A 12212-nucleotide genomic window follows, 5' to 3' on the forward strand; every position below is an offset into this window, starting at 1 on the left:
AACGTAGATATTGTTTCATGATAATCACAGCCTTTATAAATTAGATATTGTTTCATGATTATCACAGTCTTTAAAACATAGATATTGTTTCATGATAATCACAGTCTTTAAAACATAGATATTGTTTCATGATAATCACAGTCTTTAAAACATAGATATTGTTTCATGATAATCACAGTCTTTAAAACATAGATATTGTTTCATGATAATCACAGTCTTTAAAACATAGATATTGTTTCATGATAATCACAGTCTTTAAAACATAGATATTGTTTCATGATAATCACAGTCTTTAAAACATAGATATTGTTTCATGATAATCACAGTCTTTATAAATTAGATATTGTTTCATGATAATCACAGTCTTTATAAATTAGATATTGTTTCATGATAATCACAGTCTTTAAAACATAGATATTGTTTCATGATAATCACAGCCTTTAAAACATAGATATTGTTTCATGATAATCACAGTCTTTAAAACATAGATATTGTTTCATGATAATCACAGTCTTTAAAACATAGATATTGTTTCATGATAATCACAGTCTTTAAAACATAGATATTGTTTCATGATAATCACAGTCTTTATAAATTAGATATTGTTTCATGATAATCACAGCCTTTATAAATTAGATATTGTTTCATGATAATCACAGCCTTTAAAACATAGATATTGTTTCATGATAATCACAGCCTTTAAAACATAGATATTGTTTCATGATAATCAGTCTTTAAAACATAGATATTGTTTCATGATAATCACAGCCTTTAAAACATAGATATTGTTTCATGATAATCAGTCTTTAAAACATAGATATTGTTTCATGATAATCACAGTCTTTAAAACATAGATATTGTTTCATGATAATCAGTCTGTATAAATTAGATATTGTTTCATGATAATCACAGCCTTTATAAATTAGATATTGTTTCATGATAATCACAGTCTTTAAAACGTAGATATTGTATCATGATAATCACAGTCTTTATAAATTAGATATTGTTTCATGATAATCACAGCCTTTATAAATTAGATATTGTTTCATGATAATCACAGTCTTTAAAACGTAGATATTGTTTCATGATAATCACAGTCTTTATAAATTAGATATTGTTTCATGATAATCACAGTCTTTAAAACATAGATATTGTTTCATGATAATCACAGTCTTTAAAACATAGATATTGTATCATGATAATCACAGTCTTTAAAACGTAGATATTGTATCATGATAATCACAGTCTTTATAAATTAGATATTGTTTCATGATAATCACAGCCTTTATAAATTAGATATTGTTTCATGATAATCACAGTCTTTAAAACGTAGATATTGTTTCATGATAATCACAGTCTTTAAAACGTAGATATTGTATCATGATAATCACAGTCTTTATAAATTAGATATTGTTTCATGATAATCACAGTCTTTAAAACGTAGATATTGTTTCATGATAATCACAGTCTTTAAAACGTAGATATTGTATCATGATAATCACAGTCTTTATAAATTAGATATTGTTTCATGATAATCACAGCCTTTATAAATTAGATATTGTTTCATGATAATCACAGTCTTTAAAACGTAGATATTGTTTCATGATAATCACAGTCTTTAAAACGTAGATATTGTATCATGATAATCACAGCCTTTATAAATTAGATATTGTATCATGATAATCACAGTCTTTAAAACGTAGATATTGTATCATGATAATCACAGTCTTTATAAATTAGATATTGTTTCATGATAATCACAGTCTTTAAAACATAGATATTGTTTCATGATAATCACAGCCTTTATAAATTAGATATTGTTTCATGATAATCACAGCCTTTATAAATTAGATATTGTTTCATGATAATCACAGCCTTTATAAATTAGATATTGTTTCATGATAATCACAGCCTTTATAAATTAGATATTGTTTCATGATAATCACAGTCTTTAAAACGTAGATATTGTTTCATGATAATCACAGCCTTTATAAATTAGATATTGTTTCATGATAATCACAGTCTTTAAAACGTAGATATTGTTTCATGATAATCACAGCCTTTATAAATTAGATATTGTTTCATGATAATCACAGTCTTTAAAACATAGATATTGTTTCATGATAATCACAGCCTTTATAAATTAGATATTGTTTCATGATAATCACAGCCTTTATAAATTAGATATTGTTTCATGATAATCACAGCCTTTATAAATTAGATATTGTTTCATGATAATCACAGCCTTTATAAATTAGATATTGTTTCATGATAATCACAGCCTTTATAAATTAGATATTGTTTCATGATAATCACAGTCTTTAAAACATAGATATTGTTTCATGATAATCACAGTCTTTAAAACATAGATATTGTTTCACGATAATCACAGCCTTTATAAATTAGATATTGTTTCATGATAATCACAGTCTTTATAAATGAGATATTGTTTCATGATAATCACAGTCTTTATAAATTAGATATTGTTTCATGATAATCACAGCCTTTATAAATTAGATATTGTTTCATGATAATCACAGTCTTTATAAATTAGATATTGTTTCATGATAATCACAGTCTTTAAAACATAGATATTGTTTCATGATAATCACAGCCTTTATAAATTAGATATTGTTTCATGATAATCACAGCCTTTATAAATTAGATATTGTTTCATGATAATCACAGTCTTTAAAACATAGATATTGTTTCATGATACTAGAAATAAAGTCCATTCCATAAGGGCACTTCAATTCAATTACTTGGTGATTGTACAGGGAATGATTACGCCTACTGATTCAGTTCAACTTTTAATTTCAAATAACTTCAGAGAATGGAATGTGATATTCATTGTTACACTACATTGGAACCAAATGCATTGTGTGAAGGTATGTGCAGACAGAATGAGAGAGAGTTGCATTCTGACATATTCGGGAGGATACTAACCTTCAGAGCATACCATCTAGCCAACCACAAAGCTCTGTTCTTGTGTAACCCTGAGTAGAGAAACAGTCTTAGGAACAACAACTAACCCTCCTGGCTAGCCCTACAGCAAAACACATAGGAACAACTAACCCTCCTGGCTAGCCCTACAGCAAAACACATAGGAACAACTAACCCTCCTGGCTAACCCTACAGCAAAACACATAGGAACAACTAACCCTCCTGGCTAGCCCAACAACAAAACACATAGGAACAACTAACCCTCCTGGCCTAAATCAAAACTCCTCCATGTTATGTACTAAAGCAACAGTCTTAAGAACAACAACCCAGCTCCTCCTTAATCTTGACTCACACAACAGTCCAAACACCCCCATACCTCTTCTACACAACAGTCCCAACATCCCCACCCCTTCTACAGCTCTGACTACACCTGGTCAAACATCACATCCACCCATGGGCCATCTACAAGTATAGTTATTATGAGACTCTAGTCTGCTGTAAAATCTGTCAGTTTAGTCTGTGTAAATCATTGGGAGTAATTTATTTTTATTTTATTTTATCGAACCCTTATTTCACCAGGTAAGTTGACCGAGAACATATTCTCATTTACAGCAACGACCTGGGGAATAGTTACAGGGGAGAGGAGGGGGATGAATGAGCCAATTGTAAACTGGGGATTATTAGGTGACCGTGATGGTATGAGGGACAGATTGGGAATTTAGCCAGGACACCAGGGTCAACACCCCTACTCTTACAATAAGTACCTTGGGATCTTTAGTGACCACAGAGAGTCAGGACACCCGTTGAACATCCCATCCAAAAGACAGCACCCTACACAGGGCAATGTCCCCAATCAATGCCCTGGGGTATTGGGATATTTTTTTTAGACCAGAGGCAAGAGTGCCTCCTATTGGCCCTCCAACACCACTTCCAGCAGAATCTGGTCTCCCATCCAGGGACCAACCAGGACCAACCCTGTTTAGCCTCAGAGAAAAGAGTGCCTCCTATTGGCCCTCCAACACCACTTCCAGCAGAATCTGGTCTCCCATCCAGGGACCAACCAGGACCAACCATGCTTAGCTTCAGAGGCAAGACAGCAGTGAGATGCAGGGTGGTGCGCTGCTGACGATGAAGGGTGGGTATGCTACTGCAATTAGAGACTGCTCTCAATATGTTTAGACTTTCCTTGTTCTGTTTTTTTTTAAGGTTAGCCTGTCCACCATGAGTAGACTGACAGAGCTGGGAAAACAAGGACTGACTGGGACAGTTCAAGAAATAACAGAGAGCAGGAGGAAGACTTCCAGACCACGTGGTAAGACAGCTAGTTCGGTAATGGCCATGTGGGAGAAAACCCCCCTGAGCACACACTAACTAATTACAGTAATTTCCCCCCTGGCCCTAGGCTGCCCGGACAAAAACGCTAATCTAGACCACTGACTGAGGCAGTCTCCCCTCACAGTCTGCAGAAACACTCACCTAGACCACTGACTGAGGCAGTCTCCCCTCACAGTCTGCAGAAACAATCACCTAGACCACTGACTGAGGCAGCCTCCCCTCACAGTCTGCAGAAACACTCACCTAGACCACTGACTGAGGCAGCCTCCCCTCACAGTCTGCAGAAACACTCACCTAGACCACTGACTGAGGCAGCCTCCCCTCACAGTCTGCAGAAACACTCACCTAGACCACTGACTGAGGCAGCCTCCCCTCACAGTCTGCAGAAACACTCACCTAGACCACTGACTGAGGCAGCCTCCCCTCACAGTCTGCAGAAACACTCACCTAGACCACTGACTGAGGCAGCCTCCCATCACAGTCTGCAGAAACACTCACCTAGACCACTGACTGAGGCAGCCTCCCCTCACAGTCTGCAGAAACACTCACCCAGACCACTGACTGAGGCAGCCTCCCCTCACAGTCTGCAGAAACACTCACCTAGACCACTGACTGAGGCAGCCTCCCCTCACAGTCTGCAGAAACACTCACCTAGACCACTGACTGAGGCAGCCTCCCCTCACAGTCTGCAGAAACACTCACCTAGACCACTGACTGAGGCAGCCTCCCCTCACAGTCTGCAGAAACACTCACCTAGACCACTGACTGAGGCAGCCTCCCCTCACAGTCTGCAGAAACAGATCTGCCAATACAAGGCACCCATTGTGGCCATGTCGTCACTTACCGTATAATTACGAGGCCAGGTCACTAAGGCACTGACTGGCAAACCATCAGAAATGGCAGCAACGGTAGGAATAATATGGGGGGGGAACATGACATGGAAATATATTTGCATGTAGCTTTGAACCTGTTTCCAAGTCACACAGATTAGTGTGGTTCAGACTCCCCCAACAGACTAGTGTGGTACAGACTAGTGTGGTACAGACTCCCCCAACAGACTAGTGTGGTACAGACTCCCCCAACAGACTAGTGTGGTACAGACTCCCCCAACAGACTAGTGTGGTATAGACTCCCCCAACAGACTAGTGTGGTACAGACTCCCCCAACAGACTAGTGTGGTACAGACTCCCCCAACAGACTAGTGTGGTACAGACTCCCCCAACAGACTAGTGTGGTTCAGACTTCCCCAACAGACTAGTGTGGTACAGACTCCCCCAACAGACTAGTGTGGTTCAGACTCCCCCAACAGACTAGTGTGGTACAGACTCCCCCAACAGACTAGTGTGGTACAGACTCCCCCAACAGACTAGTGTGGTTCAGACTCCCCCAACAGACTAGTGTGGTACAGACTCCCCCAACAGACTAGTGTGGTACAGACTCCCCCAACAGACTAGTGTGGTACAGACTCCCCCACCAGACTAGTGTGGTACAGACTCCCCCAACAGACTAGTGTGGTACAGACTCCCCCAACAGACTAGTGTGGTACAGACTCCCCCAACAGACTAGTGTGGTACAGACTCCCCCAACAGACTAGTGTGGTTCAGACTCCCCCAACAGACTAGTGTGGTTCAGACTCCCCCAACAGACTAGTGTGGTACAGACTCCCCCAACAGACTAGTGTGGTACAGACTCCCCCAACAGACTAGTGTGGTTCAGACTCCCCCAACAGACTAGTGTGGTACAGACTCCCCCAACAGACTAGTGTGGTACAGACTCCCCCAACAGACTAGTGTGGTACAGACTCCCCCAACAGACTAGTGTGGTTCAGACTCCCCCAACAGACTAGTGTGGTTCAGACTCCCCCAACAGACTAGTGTGGTTCAGACTCCCCCAACAGACTAGTGTGGTTCAGACTCCCCCAACAGACTAGTGTGGTTCAGACTCCCCCAACAGACTAGTGTGGTACAGACTCCCCCAACAGACTAGTGTGGTACAGACTCCCCCAACAGACTAGTGTGGTTCAGACTTCCCCAACAGACTAGTGTGGTACAGACTCCCCCAACAGACTAGTGTGGTTCAGACTCCCCCAACAGACTAGTGTGGGTCAGACTCCCCCAACAGACTAGTGTGGTACAGACTCCCCCAACAGACTAGTGTGGTACAGACTCCCCCAACAGACTAGTGTGGTACAGACTCCCCCACCAGACTAGTGTGGTACAGACTCCCCCACCAGACTAGTGTGGTTCAGACTCCCCCAACAGACTAGTGTGGTTCAGACTCCCCCAACAGACTAGTGTGGTTCAGACTCCCCCAACAGACTAGTGTGGTTCAGACTCCCCCAACAGACTAGTGTGGGTCAGACTCCCCCAACAGACTAGTGTGGTTCAGACTCCCCCAACAGACTAGTGTGGTTCAGACTCCCCCAACAGACTAGTGTGGTTCAGACTCCCCCAACAGACTAGTGTGGTACAGACTCCCCCAACAGACTAGTGTGGTTCAGACTCCCCCAACAGACTAGTGTGGTTCAGACTCCCCCAACAGACTAGTGTGGTTCAGACTCCCCCAACAGACTAGTGTGGTTCAGACTCCCCCAACAGACTAGTGTGGTTCAGACTCCCCCAACAGACTAGTGTGGTTCAGACTCCCCCAACAGACTAGTGTGGTTCAGACTTCCCCAACAGACTAGTGTGGTTCAGACTCCCCCAACAGACTAGTGTGGGTCAGACTCCCCCAACAGACTAGTGTGGTTCAGACTTCCCCAACAGACTAGTGTGGTTCAGACTCCCCCAACAGACTAGTGTGGGTCAGACTCCCCCAACAGACTAGTGTGGTACAGACTCCCCCAACAGACTAGTGTGGGTCAGACTCCCCCAACAGACTAGTGTGGTTCAGACTCCCCCAACAGACTAGTGTGGGTCAGACTCCCCCAACAGACTAGTGTGGTACAGACTCCCCCAACAGACTAGTGTGGGTCAGACTCCCCCAACAGACTAGTGTGGTTCAGACTCCCCCAACAGACTAGTGTGGTTCAGACTCCCCCAACAGACTAGTGTGGGTCAGACTTTAATACTCATTTGGCTCCTGGAACTCAATTAGTCTGTTGTCAGTCTATATGAGGAAAAATATGTTCTGCAGTTGCCTATTAATCACAATAAACAAACCAATGTAACTTCCATTGATTAACCAAATGTAACTTCTTATTGATTAACCAAATGAACTTGTATGGATTAACCAAATTAACTTGTATTGATTAACCAAATTAACTTGTATTGATTAACCAAATTAACTTGTATTGATGGAGAACGGTGTAAATAGTACAGGAGGTAGAGATAGAGGTCATTGGTTTGGATTGGGACTTGGAGCCCAGAGAGAGAGAGGGAGGTCATTGGTTTGGATTGGGACTTGGAGTCCAGAAAGAGATGGGTCATTGGTTTGGATGGGGGCTTGGAGCCCAGAAAGAGATGGGTCATTGGTTTGGATGGGGACTTGGAGCCCAGAGAGAGAGGGAGGTCATTGGTTTGGATGGGGACTTGGAGCCCAGAGAGAGAGGGAGGTCATTGGTTTGGATGGGGACTTGGAGCCCAGAGAGAGAGGGATGGGGAGGGAGGTCATTCACATGGTTGTGGTTGGGTTCCAGAGATGATCTTTGGCTCATTGTACCGCCTTACTGTGCATCCTAAATGGTACTCTATTCCCTACATAGTGCACGTATTTTGACCAAAGCCCTTTGATGCACTATATAGGGAATAGGGTGCCATTTTGAACGAGCCCTTAGTCTAACTTTGGGCTGCCTACCTCTGAGCTCTTACAGACACAGAATGTCAATGAGATCTGGGACAGAATAAACTGCAATATAGCCTTATGTCCCCCAAAATAGCTTAATTACAGTGGCTGTCTGAATGAGCGTTTGTCATTGATGGGGCTTGGTTTTGCATTGTGTGTTTTTATTAGTTTGTGCTGGGTCAAACTCATAAAATGCAGGGAAGTGCCATAGTGTAGATATTACTAAACGCCTTGCCACATATATCTGTCTGTAATGGATGATTCAACTAGGGAAATGACTAATGTCCCCTGTTATTCTGCAGAGCAGACAGTCCTTTAAAAGTGATGGGACTCTTTCTGTCTATGACCCCTCCCCCCTATGTCTCTCTGTCTCTGTCTCGCTCAAACTTAACATTGAGCATGTCGGCACATCTCCAATATAGGCACATTCCTGGATGAGTCCTAACATGAGAGAACATTTGCCTGTGCTTACTGAACTCATATGGAAGGACACATATCTGACTGACATAGATTTGATGATATGTCCGAATCCCACATTGATGGATATGACCCTTGACTGAGTCTATTGATCTTCACTTTGGATATCAATTCATTGTGTTCCCTCCCTGTTTGACACAATGCAGATATAGATACCAGACCATGTCAGAAATCGATGAACGGGATACTTAAGTAACAGACCTTCTGTACTCACCAGTATTGTCAAACTGTACTTGGGTACAGTCACTACTCTTCTGCCATGGGCAGGTATAGACTGCCCCTCGCTCCACCACTGTAGAAGCTGATGAGGTGTTGGCTTTGGGAGCTCCTATAAGAATGTTTGACCTGAAGAAGATAAATTTGTTTAGTGTAAATACAAGAAAACATGCACCACCTGACTTCCTCTTCTACTGTAGCCTACTAGGTTCACAACAAGACTGTCACATGATGAATAGAATAGATACTCTACATGACCAAAAGTATGTGGACACCTACTTGTCGAACATCTCATTCCAAAAAAATCATGGGCATTAACATGGAGTTGGTCCCCCCTTTGCTGCTTATAACAGCTCTTCTGGGAAGGCTTTCCACTAGATATTGGAACATTGCTGTGGGGAATTGCTTAAATTTAGCCACAAGAACATTAGTAAGGTCAGGCACTGATGTTGGGCGATTAGGCTTGGCTCGCAGTCAATTCATCCCCAATTTGTTTGATGGGGTTGAGGTCAGGGCTCTGTGCAGGCACAGATTTCTGTATGTACTTGGCTTTGTGCACAGCGGCATTGTCATGCTGAAACAAGGAAGAGACTTCCCCAAACTGGTGACACAAATTTGGAAGCACAGAATCGTCTAGAATGTCATTGTTAGCAGTAAGATTTACCTTCACTGGAACTAAGGGGCCCGAACCATGAAAAACAACCGTAGACCATTATTCCTCCTCCACCAAACTTTACAGTAGCCAATATGCAGTCGGGCAGGTAGCATTCTCCTGGCATCCGACAAATCCAGATTTGTTTGTGGGGCTCCAGAGAACACTTCCACTGTTTCAGAGTCCAATGGCGGTGAGCTTTACACCACTCCAGCCGACGCTTGGCATTACGCATGGTGATCTTAGGATTGTGCGCGGCTGCTCGGCCATAGAACCCCATTTCATGAAGCTCCGGACGATCTGTTCTTATGCCAACGTTGCTTCCAGAGGCAGTTTGGAACTCGGTAGTGATTGCTGCATCCGAGGACAGACAATTTTTAGCGTGCTACGGGCACTCGGCTGGCCCCGTTCTGTGACGTTGTGTGGCCTACCACTTTGCGGCTGAGCCATTGTTGCTCCTAGACATTTCCACTTCGCACTTACAGTTGACTGGGACAAATATAGCAGGGCAGATATTTTACGAACTGACTTGTTGGAAAGGTGACATCCTATAACGGTGCCACGTTGAAAGTCACAGATCTTCAGTACCTCGGGGTACTTCAGGGCCATTCTACTGCCAATGTTTGTCTATGGAGATTGCATGGCTATGTGCTCGATTGTGTGCATGCAAAAAGTCTGTCCCTGCTCCTCTCCATCTCTTTCTTTCACGGTCCCTTCAGTTTCCCTTAAGTCCCGTTAGTTTGGCTGCTCAGGCTACCTAAGTTATCCCTCACCAATCACAGCCCTGCCATTCCCAACCAATGCTCCTGGAAATGTGCATCTGGACAGTGCACCGACCCACTCCAATAAAAGGCTGGGAAGACTACACGTTTTTTTGACTACTTTTTGTTGCCGATAGTAACACTAAATGTCTGAATGTCGTGCGTGAATTGAAATAACCACAACAATATGATTCCAAGTCCTTCAGATTTACCCCCCAAAAAATCATATAAACATCCTCAAATGGAAACAGATGTGTCTGTCTGTATGTGTTGGTTACTATCAAGAGTACAGTGATGGGCCTCAACATCATGTTCTAACAGGACAGCACTATAGAGGACAGAACCAGACCAATCAGTTATAAGTATATAGCAGATGAGGGAATTCCCAGCCGACGGCTCAGACGGGTGAGGGGCATACCAGCCAACCGTTTTGACGTTGTCCTTCTAACAGAGTTAATGACCACAGCTCCAGGCCTCCCATCGTCTATATAGCATGTGAGGGAATTCACAGCTGACCTCTCAGACGGGTGATACCAGCCAACCGTTTTGACGTTGTCCTTCTAACAGAGTTAATGACCACAGCTCCAGGCCTCCCATCGTCTATATAGCATGTGAGGGAATTCACAGCTGACCTCTCAGACGGGTGATACCAGCCAACCGTTTTGACGTTGTCCTTCTAACAGAGTTAATGACCACAGCTCCAGGCCTCCCATCGTCTATATAGCATGTGAGGGAATTCACAGCTGATCTCTCAGACGGGTGATACCAGCCAACCGTTTTAACATGGTCCTTCTAGCGGCTAGTCGGATTTAGTGACCAACGAGCTTTGTTTTTTTGTAACATTGTCCGAAATCTCTCCGGATTTAACACCAATCATTATTACAATACACCTGTCAGCAACCGGTGTGCCTGAGATACCCTAACCCACTCATTTGAACTGGTGTCCACATACATACTATATAGAACATATATACACAACTATGTACTGTATTTCAAATAGAATTATGCTATGTCATTCAATTAACTAAATAAAAGTGGAAACTATTTAGTTCTAAAAACCTGACATCCCAAACATTATTAGATAGAACTCAGTCTTACTGCTTGGCATCTGGCTGGAAGAAATCCACAGAAAATCCAAAATAACTTCCTTCAGGACCAGAGAATACATAGGGCTTGTCAATGTCCAGATTGAAACAAGTTGTCCATTGTAAACAGGGCAGGATCAAAGACAAAGATATACAAAGTTTTCGAAGTCGTTCCATCCTGAAGTGCTCAGTAGAGTAGCAAGCCTTAACTGTGTGTGTGTGTGTGTGGCGTGTTTTAGTCTGGCGATAATACACTACTGTGATGAGTTCCCCTTTTCTCTTTGTAGTCGTTCTAATGACGATACAGTGACATCCCACACACCATGTGCATGTTAACTCGAACCAGCTCAGCAAAACCGCTCACGGCTACAAACTTTCACTTCTTCTTCTTTCCGATGAGAAGATTCCAGTTCGAATCAGATCGCGTCCTTAAATCCACGATTCAAGCGATACAATGTAACCAATCTGTGTTAAATGGCAACACACACCTCAGTAGCCAACAGCGATGTTTTGTGTTTAGTAGTCCTAAAAACCAACTGTACAGGAAGTGAGAGCGTTGTTCCCTATTAAAAAAAAGACTTCCGCAATGTTTCACACTATCCCAACAGCAGTTCTATTCCCTCATCGCCCGTTCCATAGCCATGTACGGGGCTACTGGGTAACAACTGGCTTACAACGAAATAGTTCACTTGTAAACAGAGAGGCATCGAGTTTTTGGAGTCTTTGACAAATAATATCGTTCTGGAAATATCACGTGACATTTTTGGAATCAATTCCTCGTCTGTGCCATTATGAAGGGTCAATGAATGGATTTTGATTTACACACTAGGCTCCAGCATCACGCACACTATAGCATACACAGGAAGTATTTTTTTTTATAAAAGTCAAAAAAATAATATTTAACCTTTATTTAAATAGGAAAGTCAGAAATTCTTATTCACAATGAAGGCTTACCAAAAG

The 12212-nt window shown here is 42.1% G+C and overlaps 1 protein-coding gene across 4 annotated transcripts in view; it reads right to left on the reverse strand.

Moving 5' to 3' along the window:
* Nucleotides 1-11971, reverse strand: part of LOC110501956 (integrin alpha-V) — an 80282-nt gene extending 68311 nt beyond the window's left edge. The window contains exons 1-3 of one of the 4 annotated variants that reach the window (XM_036959467.1): nucleotides 11575-11971; nucleotides 11266-11314; nucleotides 8753-8883 (exon numbers count right to left, since the gene is read on the reverse strand). Coding sequence is in view for 1 of the 4 variants with exons in the window: in XM_036959466.1 (XP_036815361.1) it covers nucleotides 8753-8883; nucleotides 11266-11429 (295 nt within the window). In the remaining 3 variants the exon portion in view is untranslated. Of the gene's footprint in view, nucleotides 1-8752; nucleotides 8884-11265 lie in introns of all 4 variants that reach the window. The other 3 variants (XM_036959469.1, XM_036959468.1, XM_036959466.1) reach the window with 3 other exon arrangements.
* Nucleotides 11972-12212: the final 241 nt, after the last annotated feature.

The sequence above is a fragment of the Oncorhynchus mykiss genome, chromosome 22 (genome assembly GCF_013265735.2).
Source record: "Oncorhynchus mykiss isolate Arlee chromosome 22, USDA_OmykA_1.1, whole genome shotgun sequence".
NCBI classification, from domain to species: Eukaryota; Metazoa; Chordata; class Actinopteri; order Salmoniformes; family Salmonidae; genus Oncorhynchus; species Oncorhynchus mykiss.